This window comes from Caloenas nicobarica, chromosome 1 (genome assembly GCF_036013445.1).
Source record: "Caloenas nicobarica isolate bCalNic1 chromosome 1, bCalNic1.hap1, whole genome shotgun sequence".
Lineage (NCBI taxonomy): Eukaryota > Metazoa > Chordata > Aves > Columbiformes > Columbidae > Caloenas > Caloenas nicobarica.
In genome coordinates this window covers 194,835,559-194,856,697 of record NC_088245.1, presented here as the reverse complement: position 1 = coordinate 194,856,697, position 21,139 = coordinate 194,835,559, and the positions used below count along the sequence as shown (strand labels likewise).

At 36.4% G+C, this 21,139-nt stretch overlaps 1 protein-coding gene across 3 annotated transcripts in view; it reads left to right on the top strand.

The window, feature by feature from the left end:
* Positions 1-21,139, top strand: part of TNFRSF19 (TNF receptor superfamily member 19) — a 70,255-nt gene that overhangs the window by 18,744 nt on the left and 30,372 nt on the right. For all 3 annotated transcript variants that reach the window (XR_010606960.1, XM_065644412.1, XM_065644420.1), the window contains exons 4-5: positions 7,050-7,228; positions 10,629-10,714. Coding sequence is in view for 2 of the 3 variants with exons in the window: in XM_065644412.1 (XP_065500484.1) it covers positions 7,050-7,228; positions 10,629-10,714 (265 nt within the window). In the remaining variant the exon portion in view is untranslated. The remainder of the gene's footprint in view (positions 1-7,049; positions 7,229-10,628; positions 10,715-21,139) is intronic.

The following is a 21,139-nucleotide window of genomic DNA, read 5'->3' as shown; positions in this document are numbered from 1 at the left end:
ACTTATTTTTACAACTATTAACTTGAATTATTTATATGACCTTTATTGCTATAGCTTGTGAGCATTTCATACCTTTCTAAGTCAGGGAAATCGTGTTGGCCTTCCTTAATTTATACATGAGACACTAGCACAGAAATCAACTTACCCATGGTAATGCAGGAGGTTTTTGGTGGAACAAAGTAGACAGAGGCCACAGAGTGGAACAAGAGGATGGAGGCTCTTCCTTCACAAGGCAGCATATGGACAAGATAAAGGGCAGCAAGGACAAGCTCCACCAGGAAAAAGGTTTTACTTCTATATAAGAAAGAGGTTTTTGTTTTTAACTGTATACAGTGAGAAGAATCGTTCACTGGAACAACCTCTCCCAGAACATGGTAGGGTCTCCATCACTGGAGGATTTTAGGATGCAATTGGGCAGGGTGCTGGATCATCTCATCCTGGCTCTCTGTCCCATGAACGGTCAGACCAGATATTCTTTCAAGGTTCTGTCCAACCTGGGCTGTTTTATGATTCTAAGATGAGTTTTTAATTTTAGATGCAAACTGATAAGCTGGTGTTCGATCTATTGGATTTACCTTCCTGTCTGCATAGATAAGTAACTTCAGATACCATTTATAGCATGAAGAAAAAACAAAACAAAACAACCAAAAACACAAACAAAAAACCCCCACACCCACAAAACCCAAACAAAAACCCAGCCTTATTTCATGTAACTAGTTCCAAATCTAGACTACTCTTTTCAGGTTTTGCTGTTGCAGTTTTGTGGGGCTTTCTTTTTCAATAATGCTTTCCAAGTAATCCTTTCTTTCTGAAAATGAGAAAAAAAATTACACCCTCAACTTTTCCTTTCTGATCTTCTATTAGCTGTTCTGACAGCAATACTGCAGATGTTACATTAACTTGGAACTAAAATCCATTGATCACTCATGTTAATTCTGTTTTTTATAAAGTACTGTTAACATATTGCCTTCATAAGAAAGCCAGCTTTGTTATTGTATCAATAATTGAACATTGATGGGGAAGGCAGTGAAAGCTGCTTCTCCTGTTTGTTTGCTTCTATTTGTTCATTTTAAAATCTATGTAGCCTTTTCTTCTCATAAATGTGTGTCCTTGCTAATGTTTGTGAAACCTTTGAACCATTAAAATAGCTTGCTTTTGAGCATGTGGGGGTTTTGTTTGGGGTTGTTTGGTTGTTATTGGGGTTTTTTGTTGTTTGTTTGGGTTTTTTTTTTTAAGCAGCACTTGCTTCTGGAGTGGGAGACTAAAATTATTATATCAATTCAGAAGGAAGTGTTTGCTTCATGTGGCTCAGTATAATTTCATTTCTCCTTCACTTAGAAACAAAGCATCATGTAGTTAAGCAAGTGGTTTAATATCTTTCATTCTTTAAGTGGCTTCAAGTTGCCAGTGCCTGAATGGTCATTCGTGGGGCTTGATAGTATGAGCCTTTTTTGTCCCATCTTATCAGTAATGTGTTTCTGTATAAATCAAACCTTATGTGTGGTTCAAATACATTTGTATCACAATTAGTGCAGAAAAAGTAAACTGGGATAGCTGGGTTTCAAACTTTTCCTGAAAATGTTCCTGTACAGAAATAAGAGTCCTTCCAGTCCTTTTACCATAATTTGCTTTCTTAAAAAAAAACCAAAAACAAACCAACAAAACCAAACTATAACCCTCTGTAGCTTCCATGTATTTTTTACTTTATTTATGAAAAAGTAATCTGTATCTCAGCCTCATCAAGCTTATATTGCAACTGAGAACTTTAACTGCAATTCTAGATTGTTTTGTCAACAAATCACATGTGAAGTTGTAGTTCAGAAACATTGAAATGACAGTTTTGGCAATATTAAGTTCTTTCCACAGTGCTCCACCTATGCGGTTATGCTGACACAGTAGATTTTTAGGGTGTACTATGAAACAGATCACTGAACTGATCACTTTTAACCTGCATCAATCCCATGGTCAGATCTACAGCTGAGCCTCATAATCAGTTGTATCAGTACAGTAGAGGACAGTGGATCACAAGGAAGAAAAAACAAAGATGAAAGGGAGAGAGTGCCCTAAACCAGCTTTGCCACCAGATGCATGATGATAAGTACTGTCACCAAGAGGATCCTGCTGTACAGAGAGCCTGTTGGACAGAGGCAGCTTGATGGTTGCTAAGGCAGGGCTACATATCATAGGCTGCTTCTTTGCAGCAGGTGTATGATGAAGGAAAAGGAGACCTGCATCTTGGCTCAGAAAAGGAATTGTGAATTAAAAAGGAAAGTACTGTTTGAAGCTACCCCTGAATGCAGAACATGAAAGGTGGCGTGCTGTGTCTGACAGGTTGTCCCAGTGATGTTACCAAAAGCAGCTGCTGCCATGTTTAGCAGTCACCATGTCACTTCTCAAAGCAAGAGAGCTGCTGGTGAGGAAGCCTGCCATATCTCAGCCTGGGAGAAGCTGACACATGTTTCTGGGTCAGTCTCCTGATAGATTTGGCTGACTATTGAATTCTAGATGAGGCTGATCCAAAGCCTAAGGTACTTTTGGAAGGTAAAAGTGTGTGCTATTTAACAAAGCCATATACTCAAAGGTATTACTAAAATCTTCACTTCTCGGCACCAGTGTAGTGCTGTAACCTGTCGTGTGACCTGACATCAATTTGATGTGTCTTAATGACTGGGAGGCTTTTTCTTGAGAATACCCAAATGTTCTTGTAATCACCATGGCATAAGTGGAACTCTGTGGTGTACTCTCTAGGGACTTTGAAGTACTAGAGAGAGTTCAGAGAGGGGCAACAAAGCTGGCGAGGGGCCTGGAGCACAAGTCTGAGGAGCGGCTGAGGGAGCTGGGGCTGTTCAGCCTGGAGAAAAGGAGGCTGAGGGGAGACCTGATCGCTGTCTACAGCTACCTGAAAGGAGGGTGTAGCATGGAGGGTGTTGGTCTCTCTCCCAAGTAGCAAGTGATAGGATGAGAGGAAATGGCCTCAAGTTGTGCCAGGGGAGGTTTAGATTGGATATTAGGAAAAAATTATTCATGGAAAGGGTTGTCAGGCATTGGAACAGGCTGCCCAGGGAAGTGGTGGAGTCACCATCCCTGGAGGTGTTTAAACGGTGTTTAGACGAGGTTCTTAGGGACATGGTTTAGTGCCAGAGTAAGTTAGGTTATGGCTGGACTCAATGATCCTGAGGGTCTCTGCCAACTGAAATGATTCTATGATGTACATAGCTTGTGGATAATTGGTGGAACTAGAAACAAATTCTAAAATGTACGTTTGGATTACAATCTTAATGATGCCTGAAAACATTTTTAAGTGAAATTTGAGATTATTTTAATTGAAATAATGTTTAAAATCTAATTCACTGTTCATTTACTTTCTGCATTGCATTTAACTTTTCAGGAAAAACTGTACCACTTAACTCCATCACCATTTACAGTTTACTATACTTTTGGTCCTTCTGTCTGAGTCGGTGTTTGGGTAGTGTATACTAAAAGAAAGTGTTAACACTGCCAAGGTAATACTTTAAGAGGTGTCTGTATTATTGTATGTTTTTAATATTTTTAGCTTGAAACTAAGTTAGGAGTTTAGTTAACTGTTTGCCGCAGATTCCCAGGTGGTATTAGCCAGTCATCTCACTTGATACCTTAATGAAACCTGAACAAAGGTGTTCTGGGGATACATACATTAAAGGTAGTGAGATATCACCACACTGTGATAGTGAAAGCTGTATAAATATCCAGGAAATAAAAGTGCATTTGAATTTTGAGGAATTTTATTTAAATCAATTTTAATGTAGTTTTCTAAATTAGTGTATGGGTTTTCATGACTTTTACTGTGTATCATTTGAAAGAGAATTTTTTTCATTAGTGTTACCTGGTACCATTGATGGTAGCACTGAAAAGGGGAAGTGAAAAGGGAAGAGTGGATTAAGTGTTCTTCATAGTATGCTTCACAGTAGGAGAAATAAATATAGAGTATATTTACCTGCTCTTTTTTTCTGGCACAAAAATAGAAAACTATTTTGTGTGGTGTTTGTTTGATTTTGGTTTTTTGTGTGTTTGTTTGTTTAAAATCCAGCTAATTGAGGTTACAAGTTTTTTTTCTCTTTTCTACAGTCCTGAGGTAAACCGCCACAGGAGATGAGCCCTCTTTTCAAAATATGAGTGGGAGGATTGAAGGGGTGAGGAGAGTTGGGAGCTATTCAGATTTCATCAGCCATATGACTTGACAGCTTCATAAATAGAGGCTGGTGCACATCGGTTTTGCACATGTACTGATAAAAGATGAACAGCTGATTGTTTGTATCTTTGCTGGGCTGCTAAATTATGAAGTCCAAGATTTCAAAGAATTTGAATCCATCAGCTAAATCATGTCCTTCAGGTTTGGGAATGTGGTTAATTATGAGTGCAGATGTGTTTGAAGTTCTGCCTGGTTTACAAGCTTAAATATTTATTTGCACCTGCCAGGCAGTTAAGTACCTTGAATATTATGTGAACATAAAAAGCGCATACAGAAAGTTATAGTTGTTATGGATTATATTTGCAGAATTCCTGGCAAGGGCTTAGAAACCATCTTTGAAAATACTGGAGACTGTAAATTCCTTAGGCAGAAGATTTCTTTGTATTGCATCCACCATTTTTATAGCTTTAAAGTAAACCACTCCATGTTACAAAGGACCACTAAGATGTGTCCATACATCCAACTGTAGCAAAGCAGATCTGATAGAAACAATTTACCCAAGCTTTGGTAGTTTGGGCCAGTGAGTTGAAGGCATTTAATTCTAACTTTATTTCCGGGTATTTGCTTGGTTTTGATCAGAAACTTCAAAGAAAGTCTGGAAAGGAAAACTTATAATTAAGTTAATTTGAGCCTTATATTTGAAAGTTTCCTGGGACTTGGAAGAGACTGATTCCAAGTGATTTATCAAAAGATCCGAATATACATGATTTGAGTGAGCTATGTAATATATCCTATAATGCTACTATTTGGATGGTCTAAACAGCAAGAGTAGGTATTTAGAAAGAATGTGTTAAGGAATAATGAGATTCAATGAAAAAGTTTATTATACTTACGAAGAGCAAAATCTCCTTACAGAAGTTAGTCTGGCTCCACTCCCCAGTGGTAGTGATGTAGCTTTGTATACAGGCTCACAATTGCATAAATGAAATGGAGTATAAAACTGGACAGAGAAAGATATTTTTCATGACACAAAATAGAACTGCTAGAACCTTCATTGTTAGTCCCAGGAGAAACTAGGATTGAAATAAAATTGTAGAAGATGTTCTATGTCTGAACTAAATAAAAAACCCCATTTTTATCCTCTTTTGCCTGCCAGCCTTATTAGGGTCGGTATTTCACAGGAGGAGTGTGCTGTACAGTATGAAACTGTAGTATGCTTTTTTTTTTGGTTGTTACTGACTGCAATGATTTGTCTGTCTGCTCCTTAATCCAAATAACAGTCAACAGTAAGAAACTACATTTCAGCTAAAACACAAAAATTAAAACTTATTTTTTAAATTCCTGGGCCTAGAGACTGAGGAAGAGGACTATTTTTAGTGTCCATTTGTAGCTGCTTTCTTAGAATTGTTCATTTTCTGTGTACTTGCATGCTTGCTCTTCTTCAGAGGACAATAAAGATATAAAACATAAAGGAAAATTGAAAATTCTTCAAATATCCAGTAAGATGTACTCAAAGTTGTTTATTGTTACTTTATCATTGCAAATTAGAGGCACTATGAAATACATATTGGCCAACTCCATCACAGAGCTTGTTCCATAGATGTTTTCTCAGTGCAAAACCTTGGAGAATCCTGAGTGTGTTTCTAAGGTTCAAAGCTTTTTTCATTGCAGCCAATTTGCTTAGGTTGGTGACTCTAGAAAAAATTACTTATATGCATTGGAACATGCATGTGTTGTGGAAGAAACTGGTGGACACCTTCTCTTAAGTTGCCCCAGCTGAAGATTTCCTACATTTTTCCCACTGGGAAGATGCCCTGTTCTTCCACTGAGACCACATGCTGGAGAAAGAGATTGTGCCTTTCCCACCTACTCCCTTCCCTATAAGCTCTTTCTAGCAATTAGTTGTATTCCTCTTGCTGTTTTGTGGTGTGTCACTAAAGCATCAAATCTTACTCCAAAGTACTGCAAAAAAAATATAGAATATTCAGATAAGAAAAGGGAAGAGCAACTCTTAGTAACTTGATAACTCTAAGAAATAGTGGCATAAAAAGGAAATGGATTGATAGTTCTTGATAACGAGTTTGTAGAATTCAGTCCCCAAACTACTACATATTGTTGGCTGAAGTGTTTCTCTTTGGACCTGTCAGTTGAATTAGGTGTCCTTTTGTAAATAAATTGAAATAACATCTTTAAACAGCTAAATTTGGAATAAATAACCAACAATAATGATAGTTCTTGTATAGTAAAATATCATGCCTCCCCGTGGCCCTCAGAGCTATTAAACTTTTCCAACAGTTTGAGAACTGTTAGAACTGGAGAGGATTTAGTTTCTGAAGTTCTTAGTGGCTAAGCAATGTTTCATGCCTAGCTGGTGGTCATTAACCAGCTCTGTTTTATTTGGTAACAGAAATTCTAAGCCTTTGAAGATCACTGCACTCTCTTTGGCAATTAACTTTGTTCACCTTAGCTATGAACCTTAATATCAAAGTGCTTCTCTGCTGTTTTTGTAACTGAGTGTCTTTATACTTCACTTGTCCCAGTTTCTGCGCTTTCACATGACTGACCTAATTAAAAAACAGACAGCTCAATAACTCTGCCATAAGCTAGTAATAATGAAACTGTGGGAGTCCTTGAAGCCCTTTATCATTCAAATACGCAGTGGTTTCATGAATAAAGTGGATGACTAAGTATTACTTATAGAAGTAAGGGAGATTATTAGCAGTGGAAGACACATTTGAACTTGCTGAAAGGATGGCTTTTGTCTCTAGAAAGACCTACTCTTGGCAATAATTACACTAGGTCTTAATTTTGTTTCAGCATTCTCTTCTTGTTCACGCTTTCAGTGACTGAATAGCTTGCTATTGCTTGTTAATCTCTACAGGAATGCGGCTTCGGATATGGGGAGGATGCACAGTGCATGACATGCAGGCCAAACAGATTCAAGGAAGACTGGGGCTTTCAGAAGTGCAAGCCTTGTCTGGATTGTGCATTGGTTAACCGGTTTCAGAAGGCTAACTGTTCTGCCACCAGCAATGCACTGTGTGGAGACTGTTTACCAGGGTAAGTCCATTTCTGAAGATGAGACTTGAACAAATTCAAAACTAATTTGCATTGACATTTTCTTGTTCGTGTTTTACGGATAAATGTTTGTATCCTTTAAGTATGTATGAAGGTCCTAGATTCTAATCTTGACCTTGCCAACAATTTACTGTATGATCTGAGCACTTAATTTCAAAATTGCAGTCTTAATTATCTCATCTATAAAAAGCGTTTGATAGTTGCCTACCTATGACAGTATTGCCTATACAGTACCTGAGCAAAATACTTAAAAATACTGAGTGTTACTGGTGACTTACTTAATTGTTATAAAGAAATAAACATTTGGAAATATACAGAGTTACCTTCTTGAAGACTGATCACATTATTTGCTTGCTTTTTTCCCTTTCATTAGGTCAATGCCCAGTAATTTTCAGACACATATATTTTTAGGTCAAAAGTAGTGGCTGTGGTCTATGCTCCTGAATTTCCTTCACCATGTTGGTTAGTTCATAGAACGTGATCCTGGCTGAAAATCATAAATAGATCTGAAAGAATTGTTTTGGAACAAATTATAACAGTGTAGAGACTTAATGAAACTTCTGTCGTAAATCAAAACCTGAGCTTAGTTTGTTGTCCAGTCAACCCACATCTCTGTTGGTAATCTTCTCTGTTTGTAGTATTAAGAGTTAAGATCTCTAAAACACTATTCTTTACATTGTGGCCAAGTTCTGCTATTATAAATACCTGCCATGAATTTGTTAAAAGGCATTTCTGATACTTTTTTTGGAACGATGGATTGGTAGTTTAATTGATAGGAGTAGGCTATGAGGACTGATTTGCAATCGTAACAGCCTTTGTATTTTCATGGTATATATTTCAGAGATGCTTGAAGGTTCATACATTTGTTTCCTGTATATATGTCAGCCAGTATATTTTATTTATATATATATATTTAATGCCAGCTATCAAATTCCTGAATACCGAAGCTCCTACAGTTATCCTCTCAAACTGGAAGTGAGGTCTTTTCATTTAAAAACACTTAGTAAAGCTTTGGTAACTAATGTTAGTTTAAGTTATGGTATAAGAAGGTGCAGCCCCAGTCATTAGATGTTACTCACAACCACTTTTGATACTACCTGCATCTAGATGATGGATTGATTTATGCTCTTATTGCATATTTTATGTGTATGTGTGTGTATGTATATATATATATATATATGTGTATATATATATAAAAAAAATAGGGCTTATTTGGCTATCAGCAGGAAGAAAATTTTCTTCTCATGGTGTAAACAATATAAGCTAAATTTTGGAAGATGAGAAAAGAACAAAAAAGAACCCAGATTAAAACATGAATTAAGGATAAATCTAAACTGGGGTTGCTTCTCAGTATTATGGTCTAGAATGTATTCTAGATATGTGCGTTGAGTACACGTTAAAATGAGAGCTGTTTCCACAACCTGCTTTTACTGGCAGCAAGGTTGGAAATATGAGGAGGGAGGGAGTCACGTGTAGGGCAGTCACAGGTCACCTGGTCTGTATGTTTTGGGGAACAGAACTGTAGAACACACCACCACTCATACCTGTCCATCAGTTTAGATGCTGACTATGTGAATGGAGAATATATTAATAGGTAGCCAAATCAAATGGTTTAGCTAATGTTTTACCTCTCAGCAATCATATTTATTTCTGTTTTGGACGGGTTTCCAACATGCCATTTGCTATTATTCAGCTTCAAAACACTGCAGTGAGCATGTCAGCCAAAACCAAATATTAACACATTACGTTCAGAGTAAATTACCACAGTGGCCCCTTTCGGTCTTACAGTCTATGAATCTGTTTCTGTTCACATTGTTAAAACATGAGTTTCTCGAACAGTTGGAAAGCTGTTTGCTTTACCTGATACAGCCTTCATACTTCAATGGCATTTGCAGTGTTAGTTATTTAACATCAGTAGAGTTAGGACCTTTTATTTAATGTGCCGCTACAGCTACAGAAAACAATTCATGTACTCAGCTTAACAGACCATAGCTATTGATTCTAGCTTAGTACTAATGATTGGGTGAAAGACAGACAGATCTACTTGATCAGGGAGCTGTTGTAGATGAGTTCTTCAGAGGATGTCATACTCCCATACGAATTTAAATATAAAACTTAAACTTATTTTAAATATAGAAAAGTTCTGTTTTTTTATTTGGTGTGCTTCTGTCCTCTGGTTTAGGAATGTAGGCTTCTGCCTGTTACTGTAGTCAGTAAGCTCTTCAAACATAAACTCAACAGTAAAGTTCTTGAAGGGTCTTTAGAATAAAATGTGTCTCTTTTTACTGCAGCAGATTTCCAGGGTATGACAGTCGTTATTTTTTTAAAAATGTTTTTGCATTAATTTCTTTAGGAATGTGTCGCTGACTGGTTAGTTTGCTTTCGTTGCTTTAGAGTTTTATTTTATTGTTCACCTGTTACTGCTTGTGGCCTCCCATTGCTATTACTTATCTAAACCATCTGACTGATACTTCTGTTTGCAATATCCATTTTTTCATACCTCAGAATGCTGGCTCTCTATAATTTTTAAACTATACATTTAAGTAAGAATATGAAAATGAAGTGGAGAGTTGGATAATGTACATTGAGACACATGTAGTCACTTGGTTAATTTGCATTTGAAGTCCATGCATGTTGTGATTTTGGTTGGTGGTGAAGATCTTCCTGGAGGAGAAGGAAGAGTCAGAGAGGGATTGTTGGTTTGTTAAAATATAGTTCTGAAAAGCAATTTTTACTGTTTTGCTCTTCTACATAGCAATCAGAATAATCTTGTTTTCTGAAGATTTTGTCACACAGCATGTTAAAACTTTTTTGAAGGGGGGATGCCCTTCTGTACAAGTACATAAATGAACCAATTTATGGGGGATTTTTCCTTCTCTGAGCTAGATGATACCTCGGAGATTTTAATTAGAAAACATTGATGTCTTGCCCATTGGATACTGTTCGTGGTAGTAATTACTTTGTAATATCTTGTTTCTTTTACGAGAGTTATATTGGTTCACTTTTATTTTTTTAAATGTGTAAATAAGCTTGCATAATGTAAGTTCATCATATTTGTCTTATATATTGTGATCTGTGTGGAAAATGGGATATTGATTTCTGTCTGAAATCTCCAGAATTATGTGAATACAAGATTATAATGGCTGTGCATTTGGACTAACAGATCTAGAATTTTTCCTCAGTTTACTTTAGATCTACTGCTGTACTCTTAATATCTACTGTACTCGTTTGCTTTTATTTTCTTCTATTTCCTGATAGATTACATTGGGATGCAGATTGACAAAAGTTTGCAGCCATAGTATTTTGTTAAAATACCTGATTAATTTTGTGCGGAAGAATAACTGGTTTTGAATTACTGTTTTTTCATTCTTTTTTCTTGTAGATTTTATAGGAAGACTAAGCTTGGAGGCTTTCAAGATATGGAGTGTGTTCCTTGTGGTGATCCTCCTCCTCCCTATGAACCTCACTGTAAGTGCTCTTTTCCTCCTGCTGGAGTGGGGTTAACTTTTTTGCTTTAGAATGTTTTCTCTTTTAGCTTGAAAGCTTGGCCAAAAATGACAGTCGCAGTCATGAAGAATGCTTTTAAAGGCTCATGTTCTTTTTAGTGAATGATTTTATTAATACATTTCAGCAGTTCCAGCACCATAATTGCAAAGTTCCCTCATATGACCAGTCACTTGAGGATAAACATTTCTGTCATACCACATGATTAGGGAGCCTTGAGTCCACTACTGATTTTGTTCTATTAATTTTAATTTCTCTTTTGTGTTAATGCCAAAAGAAAGTCTTCCTAGACCTTCTGCCCACTATCAGGTAGGCCTCAGTGAGTATTAATTTTTCCTGATACCCAAAAGGGGTGATTTGTTGATACCTTTAAAAATAACTTTTGTAGTAAGGCTACAGCAAGAGAAAACAATATAGAGAAATGTCTTCATACTACCATATACATTAAAAAGAAAATGAGTAATCAGTTTCTCTCTTTATTTTTGGCCAATTGGAAGATTAGAATCTCTTTAACAAGATAGGATCTGTTTTTTGCAACACAAGCCTTTTTACTAGTTCTTCCAAGACGCAAGTTTTAATTCAATAACAGGAGTGAATTATTCTTATTGCATTTATTGAAGTTGACTTTATAATATGAAAAATAAAATTGATTCAACATAACATTGTGGAAAACCTTGGGTACTTATTTGTTTCTGTAATTTTGAAGCTACCTTTTGGGAATGTTTTCCCCTATTCCAAACAGAAACAATTATTTACAGAAAGAATGAATTGTCAAGTTCCTGAATGCTTCATGCTACTATAATAAGACTACACTGTTTATAAGAAACATTTTTCCTTTTAAATTATGCTAAATTAAAATATAACAAAGTATATGCTATTGTGCATTAAAATCGTACTTTTAAATAGTTTTACATTGTGTTTAATGACATAAGAATTCTTCAGCACTTCAGCTTAGATAGTTGTTTGTCAACTGAGCCAGACTTACTTGTTTTGCTTCCATTGTAGATTTAGTGTCTTCTGGAGAATAAACTTATGAAATCTCCTTTCTATGTACAACATAAGCCTAGAAAGTAAACTCTTCAACTATTTCTGTAGTGTAGACAATATAATATCTTAAAAGCGTTTACAGAAAGTATGTTCTTCATAGCCAATGCTATGGGGTTTGATACCAAGAATAAAATGTTGATCGTACTGAATCAAATCACTTTAGATTCAATGAGTTGCAGGAGGTATTTCTAGACAGAGTTTGAACCCAACAGTCAATTTCATATGTACATTTATTTTAATCTGCCCAATTGATCAAATTAGGTATTATCGCCTTCAATTGTTTTTACTCTCTGTTTAATCTACAAAAAAAAAAAAAAGGAAGTTGGTGAAATCCAAAGTGCAACACTATAATTCTGATCTAGAATCTCTAACTCATAAATTCATTTTATGCAGTTTTTCCTCTTTTCTTTTTTGTTCTCTTCTTCTAAGAAAGTATGTTATTCAAACATGAATTCTGCTTTCTGGTGCAATAGAAGACAGGAAAGAAGAAGAAATTACCTCCTTTATCTTTCTGCTTTGACTGTAGTTAGTGACTCATAGGCCTATTTCTGTCTTTTCCAATTTTTGATTTTTTTTCTTTCCACTGTGAAACTGAAAGTCAAGTATTAGTGCAGCTATCTCTTACATTACAGATGAAAATGAAAAGTTTAAATGTCTTATTTCAATGAATCAATTGTCCTATGAGGTGTGTGGTGATCTTTTGTTTGCTTAAGAATATTACCATAAGGGCACAGAGGCTCACAGTCCCCTACCTGGACTAAAGGTTCATTTTAAAGCTGAGACATGGATGAAGTTCTTTCAGCACTAGTAGCAGTTGATTATTACCTAGTTAGCTATAAATCTAAATACCTTCTTTTATCTTCTTTCTTTCTGTAGACATTTTAAAACAGATCTGGTTTAAATATTTACTCATGAAAAAATGAGTTTGTGAATTGCTGGAGGCAAAGTTGAAAGGATTCTATAATGAACAAGTAAAGAGAACATTAGAGGCCAGGAGAATTTCAATCACCTTTGTGTAAACTTTAAAGGGGACACAGTGACTTATGTGTGTTTTTAGGATGTCAGAAAATTAAATACACAACAATATAGTTATATTTTAATTTGCTTAGTTCAGGTAAATAAACTGTAAATACCAATCCTATGTATAGGATCAGCATCTAAACATCAGATTAGAAATGAAAGCATGTTTTTAAAATTACTGTTTACGTTCACTTTCTAAACTGAGGACATTTTTCCCATCTGAAGACATTTTTTTTTTCCTCAACTGAATGGCAGAAAAGGAGTCTTTTGAACTGGGAACTAAAGTGAAAACCCAATCAATCAAAAATGTAATTTCTGAAATGGAAAGTAGCGTAGACTGTCTTAAACTGGTAACTGTTCAGTAGAGAAAAAGTGATGTATGTACCGTTTAATGATTCATTTTTCTCAGCATCAATTTAGGCTTGTGAGTTCACTCTCCTGTCTGCTCAGGCCAGTGTTGCGCTGCCACGATGGTTTTGCTTAAACTCTTAATAAAACTCTACAGTAAGTGAGATTGTGACTCTATCCATGATATAAGAAGAATTAAAATAACTCAATTCTTAAGGTTATTTTTAAGTCTAATGAGTTTGTGAAACCCAAAACACTTGTGGCACAAGTGAAGGAGGGTAGTGGGAAAGGCTGGGGTAAGGAGCAGAAGATTTTCCAAAGATACCGTTGACTCCTTTGAGCAAGCATTACGTTTTCAGCTAGTCTGTCTTAGCATGTAAACAAAAAACTTTAGAAACCATACTCATTACCTTCTTTTAGTCATATGAACATGACATTAAAATTAAAACAACAGAATTATTTTATCGGCTTGGCGATGTCAGCTATTCCTACACGTGGTTCCTGCTGTATTGTTCAGTTCAAAATGCAAAACACTATCAGAGTCACCAGAACCCTTTAGCCTCTGGACAGGCTTTCTACTAAGCAGAAGAACCTGTGACATTGAACTTTTTCAAGCTCTATTTAAAAAATAGTCCCTAGCACTTCCACATTACTGGTTTTTTTCTAGATCAATCTGCAGTCAGTGGTGTTCCCCTGTTATGTGCAAATTCAGTCTAGAATTTGGCTGTACAAACAACGAAATTAGAATAAATTGTGGGAGTCAAGGAAGAGAGGAAATAAACACCTGGGCACCAAGAGCATTTTATAGCGAAACCACCACAAAAGGAACAGCCTTGTCCTTTTCTTTAAATTTTCTGCACTATTGTATTTTAGAAAATAATAATAATAATGGCATATTATGTCCAGCCAAACTCACCTTTCCTTCTTCAGGATTACTTCTGCTTGTTTTCATGACATAAAGCAAGAAGCATGGGAAGATGGGGAGTGGGGACAGGACAGGGGCAAGATACCATTCCGCATGGAGCTTGGGAAACTAGCCTCTACATGTTCCAGGAAATAAATGCATTCTTTGCTTCAATGAAGCAGAAATGTTTTGTTGAATAAGTCACAGCAGTGGAAATATCTATGGTTTGATTGTAACATCATGTGCCTTTGAAATAAACCCTCACTCAGTTCTAAAATTGCTGCTTTTTGCCATGAGCCATGTTTTGAGATATTGATTTCGGTGATAGTGGTTTCAAATATAAAGAAGATCTCAAACTAGAAAATAAGCAGTTTTTACTAACATGAGGAATAGAAGTGAAGAGTACAGTTTGTCGAGACAAAATACATGTATCAGATGATAGTGAAAACATTATACTTCTATGTGAGACATCCATATCTTATCTGCTTTAAATTTTGTTTCTTTAAGGAACTTCTGCAACACTTAGACTACCTCCACTAAGACTGCTTGCAAAGCTCCCTTTACAGTTTTCTTCCGTACATTTTTTTTAAAATTAGTTTGCTTCTGTATGTTTACAGAATTGTTTTTCTGAGAATTAAATGTGAGTGTCCTAAACTGCAGCTGAGTCTCGCTCTTTAAATCTACAAGGTATGTTGTTTCCCTAATGAAAGGTGCTATGTAAGGGACAAAATCTCATGGTATTTCCTTCTTCCTGGTATTAAAAGTGGCTAGTATAGCAAAAGTAAGATTTAGAATAAATTTACTTATTTACATTTACAAGATTAGGATCTGTGATTTTGTAAACTTTCATGTGAGTGTGATGGGTATTTGGGGTATGCGAGGACTAAACTTCAGAATAAAGATGATAAAAAGCTAGAAATTACCATCTGCAGGGAAATATTGTAGGGTGCTAAAATACATGATTAAAAGTAAGGGAGGGGCTGGAAGCTTGCTAGCTACATATGTATCCTATAAAATACTTTGACTAGTGGTAGAAGAGGAAAATTCCTACTGTCTCAGTTTTACTGTAATTTTTTTACATTATTTCACTAAACATTAAAATAACGTTTTAACTTGAGAGTATTTTTTTGGATTACATTCAATTCCACATTAGTTCCTCTGTTTACATAGTGGAACTTTAATTTACTTGTATCACTTTCTTCTTTCTGTTTATAGAATTTTGTTATTTGAAAGCTGTCAGACTCCAGATAATGTTTTTCCAGCTATTAAGTTTTTCTGTAATTTTTATTTGGTTGCTTTATACAGTAAACTTCGTATTACTAATGCAAAGCAGCCTTTGAAGGTAGGCTGCTTATGTTCATATGAGGCAACTGGCAGCTGGAAGTACATAACAAGTGAAATCATTCTTAATTATTAGCTTCTATTCTAACGTGTATGTCCATCTTATTTCAGTATTTTTTCTGGTATTTTTCTGATTTAGGGTTACCTCATAGCATCTTTCATAATCCTCTTTGCCATGTTGGACACTGTGATAGAAAGCATCTGGAATATTGTATAAACCTTTCATGAAATTCATAAGAAGTGACAGCTAATTTAAGTAGAGCTAATAGAATCACTAGCTTGTAAATATCAGTACTATTTTATTACAGAGACATTAGCTTTCCATTATCTCATAACTGAAATGTATACTTCTGTAAAAATGTAATAAGTCAGTCTGATATTTTCCATATGTAACCTGATGGTAGAGTAGCTTATCTTCAGGAAGTCTAAAACAAATTTGACTGAGTGTTTCAGAGAGATGAGAATTGCTATTCGTGTCTTATAAAGCTTTATTGCAATTCAACTTCTTTCAGTCATCATACATCAAAGAGTTAACCTAGAAAATCTAAATGTTTTCAATTCCTTCTCCTTTATAATTGTGATGCTTCTGACCCATTTGGGAAAGATTCATGTATGACTTGGAGTGAAACAGCTCCTTTTCTTCATGTTCTGAATTGGCTTTGCATGCTGGGCTCCTTTCCTAAAACAAAAAGTTGCAAACAAAAAGAGGATAGATTTTTTCCTTTTAGTCACAGAGATGTTACCACTAAAATCAGTTATGGTAGTTCTGAAACATTACTTAATGGAGAGGAAATTTAGATTCATTGCATAGTTCAATTATGTTCCAAAACTTTTACTTGCCTAGATCAGAGAGTAACCTTTTTTTGCATACACATTCCCAGCTTACTTTCACTAAGTCCTGTTGTCTGTACTTCTCATTTCTGTGCCTGTATCTGGAGAAGTACTTCATTATGTAGCTACTTATCACTAAATATGTATTACAGTTAGTAGGCAGAACTGATTGTAGTTGTTTCCCTCATTTCTATCCACCATCCATCCCACTCCTTGCCGCACCAAAAAAAAAACCAAACCAAAAAAAAAACAGAAAAAAAAAAAAAGAGGGGGGAGAGGGAGGAGGAAACAGAGAGAAAAGAGTGCACTGAGACACAGTGGGGAAAAAAAGTGAACTTTCAATAGAACAAAGTTTAGCTTAAAACTGCTGAAATGACATTACTTTTTTTTTTTTTAAACGCTTAAGAAAGCATCCCATGTTTCTTTGCAAAGTGGTATCAGCCTGGATTTCTGGATTCCTGTGACAGCTTATTTAGGAAGCCCTGACAAGGAGCTGCTACTCCCAACCCCAACAGAATCTCTGTGTGTAGCCAGCCAGACACTTTATCAAGGAATCAAGCCAAAGCACCCAGGGCTTTCAGTCAGTCTAAACTGGTAGACTTTTGTCCACTTTCTTGCACTACCCTTGCATGTTTTGTTCCATGCAGTTTACTTCTTAAACTTTTTCTATTATAAAGATTTCCAACCATCTGTGATATAACTTAGGACTGTAAAAGTGTGTGAGGGCTGTTCTAATGAATTGATTTACTAGTAACTTCTGCAGAATAGAAGCACTCAGGATAGCATGTCTGCTCTGTTACAAAAGATTTATCACTTGAGTACAGTAAACGATAGTAACCTGAACAACATCAGCAATTCTAATGGGTGGTTTGAACTTCCTGATCTTCCTGCTATCTCATCTAAGTTAGATTTCTTTGCACATCGAAATTTTATTTCACCAAGTGAATTTCAAGTAACTCAGCTCAAGCTACATGCTAAAAGAACTGGGCTAGTAGCAAATGCTTTAGAAATATGCTTAATACAGGCAGCGTTGTCATTGTCAGGTTTTTAAAAGTACTTAAGGCTTTAATATCCGAATAGGCCTAGGAACCTGACTCCAAAACTGCATCACTATCCTCTTCAACAGCTACCTGACTGTGCAAATGCTTGAAAGTCCAAGGGACTATGACCTCCAGGAGTATTTCGCTGACTCTGGGTCCAGGTGGCTTGGACACATTGCAGGTTTACATTAGGCCAAAAAGGTGGTGGTTCACTTGCTTTCCCCCAGCTGCCATGGAAATGAAATGCATATGCATGGACTGGGCAGAGTGCTTTCAATAGATGTCCAGTTGGAGAAGACAGGCCTCAGTTTTTGTCATAGTTAATCCAAGAAGTAATGGAACTGGAATTTAAGGAGGCACCTACAAAGTTCTCTGTACTCTTCAGTGGCGATCCCAAAACATTTGCAACACTGAGCAGCTGTGTGCCCAGCTGGCACTGAAGCCATCGGGATCTACAGGCTAATCAGTCTGTCACCCGTCTGGACAATCTGTTTCATGGTGTCTTCTGATGCTGAAATGATCAGATCAGGATATTGTCTGGGATTCCTTTTCTTGATAACTTCTTTGAGTCCAGAATTATTTCCTTATCATGGTGACTAATTGTGTGTTGGCTTCTTGTACTTACTCTTTGACTCTTACATCATGAGTAGGTTCCCAGCATTGTGTACACAGCCTAGATGGTACAGTGCTTAGCAGTGCAGGGCCTGTGTCTATTTTGTGATTCTAGTGTTGTGGTTTAACTCCAGCTGGCAACTAAGCCCCACACAGCTGCTCACTAACTCCCTACCACTGGGATGGAGGAGAGAATCAGAAGAGTAAAAGTGAGAAAAATCGTGGGTTGAGGTAAAAGGAGTTTAATAGATAAAGCAAAAGCTGCACATGCAAGCAAAGCAAAACGAGGAATTCATTCACTACTTCCCATCAGCAGGCAGGTGTTCAGCCATCTCCAGGAAAGCAAGGCTCCATCACATGTAACAGTTACTTGGGAAGGCAAACACCATCACTCTGAATGTCCCCCCCTTCTGTCTTCTTCCCTCAGTTTTATATGCTGAGCATGACGTCATATGGTGTGGAATATCCCTCTGGTCAGTTGGGGTCAGCTGTCCCAGCTGTGTCCCCTCCCAGCTTCTTGTGCATCTCCAGCCCACTCGCTGGTGGGTGGTGTGAGGAGCAGAAAAGACTTTGACTCTGTGTAGGTGCTGTTCAGCAGTGACTAAAATGTCCCTGTGTTATTGACACCATTTTCAGCACAAATCCAAAATAGAATCCCATACGAGGTACTATGAAGAAAATTAACTCCGTCCCAGCCAAAATCAGCACACCTATTTCCATGCCTTATCAAATTAATAAGTCTGAATACAGATCTATTGTTCTAAGATACCTCCTTAAGATAATGACATGGTTCAAAATTCTGCCATTCTGACTGCAACCACAGGTGATGGTTAAAAATAAATTCTAATTTAATACTTAGGCTTTTCTCCTCTTTTTGAAAAGCTATATCTGCTGTCTTTGCTGTTTGGGTATGCTGATGAAAATATACCAGTAAGACTGTTCTTTTATGAAATGGAAATTTGTTCAAATAGTTAAGAATTTGAGTTGTGTTTTTGAAGTAAAGCTTAATCTGTAAATTAGTGAATTTCCATTTAAATGATTATCTGACTAATTAACCAAACTTTCCTTCCTACTTCCTGCCTTATGTGTTTGTGAGAAGTACAGGTGACTAGGTCAGACTTTCAGTTGTTCTGCTCTTTACTCTCAAGTTATGGGTAGTCTTCTGTTTTGCTTCTTGCTACCTTTGTATTACTAGATGTGTTAAGATTGACCAGAAAATTATAGAGAAGGTCTGCTGATAACATCCAATGGACATTTAAAAAGCTGAATATGGCTTTGTAAAATCTCTGCAAAATTTATCAAAAAATGAATGCAAATCAAAAAAAGAAAGAAAAACAGAAAAAAGCAAAAGTTTTACCTGTGATTTTTTTTCTCCCTTCTTTTCTTCCTTCTAATAAAATTATGATCAACAGGAAGGAAAGTATGCAACAGTTTTCAAGGAACTGGTTTATGAGTAATGGGATAAAATTTGGTAATTGTAAATTCAAGTAGAGCATCAGGAATACATTCTAAAATATGTTTTATTGATCTGAAAAAGTTTAACACACTGCTCAATGCATTATAATGTGTAATCCTAGACATCAGGGAATGAATCTGCACAGAAGAATCACTAAAAGACATTTCTCCTATATTAACTGGTGTGGGTTTTGTACCTTTTAATTCAGAAAAATATTGTCTTTCCTTGATTGTAATTGTATTCATACTTCTGTAATTAAAATATTTTCTGAGCAGTTTTAAAAAACACAGAATGTCCTTGACATACAAATAAATTTTTCTGTGGTGTGTACAAGATCAAGGTGTGATTCACCAACATAAATGTTGCAGTAGCAGTGCAAAGCCAAAAAAAATTTGGATTTAATGCGTACTTCTTGGGAGAGTTTCTTTCTGGGGGCTCTACGGAAGGATGTGCTTTGACTTCCCCTTTTCTTTGTGTTATTTTTCAAGGAAATTGTTAAACCTTCCCTTTTATCATATATGATAATTATAGTATGTGATTTTTCTTTCAGCAAAATGTGATTTGTTAGACTGATTTCACACGTGGTGGATTGTGAAAGTTTCACAGTGAAGTTTTATGTATGCAAAATCCGTCTGATTGAAGTGATAGTTAATGGAAGGCCAAACTGATACGCAGGCAGTGAAAACCATCCATCTTTCAGTACATAAACAATATTGTAACCTCACTCAGTCCTTGCAAAAGTAAAGGCTAGGCTTTTTATGTGGCTGTGAAAATAATACTTCCTCCTTAGATCTGGAGACGGTAATATATATATATATATATATATATATATATATATATATATATATATGTACATTTGAGGAAAATACTGTTGATGCTAGGAAGTGATAAATAAGGAGGTAGAATGCTTATTTTATCTTAACATGCCAATTAAGACATTTGTACTTCATTAAGTATCTACAGTTTACTGTCTCTCTGATGCTAGAGACCTATGATGATCACTACTTCTATTGCTAGCTGAAGAATGAAGGAATGTTGTAGCTCTTCCAACAGAGCAAAAATACCAAACTAAAACTACCCTTTCTACTTCTTTCCTGCTGTTACTTTGTGCAAGCTTGTGATGTTAACTCAGATGGGATACTGCCATAAGGTTTCCTCTTCCAGAACTGGCGGGGTGTGTCCCACCCTTGTGCTGATTGACCCTCACAGATGTGCCTGAGGCTGTAAGAGGTTGTCAATAGGAAGTGCTTTCTTGCTGACAGTCAAACGTTTCCTGTCATTCTACATCCCTGTCATTTAAGTTCTAGGTTTATTTGGATTGAGCTGAATTGGTTTTGTTGGCTGATCAACTATCAGAGTGTTTGGTGGCTATAACTGAGCATGTGAATAATTCGTTTAATGCCTGCACCATACTAGACTCTGGATCTGGATAAAGGGGAAAGATAGATGCTTAGATGAGGTTCTTAGGGACATGGTTTAGTGACAGTATTAGGTTAACAGTTGGATTCGATGATCTTGAAGGTCTCTTCCAACCAAAATGATTCTCTAACCCCCATTTTTAAAAAAGGAAGACTTGCGGAACTCCAGGCTGGTCAGTCTCACCTCTGTGCATGGCAAGATCATGGAGAAGTTCCTCTTGGAAACTATGCTAAGGCATGTGGAAAATAGGAAGGTGAATGGTGACAGCCAACATGGCTTCAGTAAGGGCAAGTCATGCCTGAGAAATTGTCATGCTACAACAGGGTTACAGCATTGGTGGATAAGAGAAGAGCAACTGATGTCATCTACCT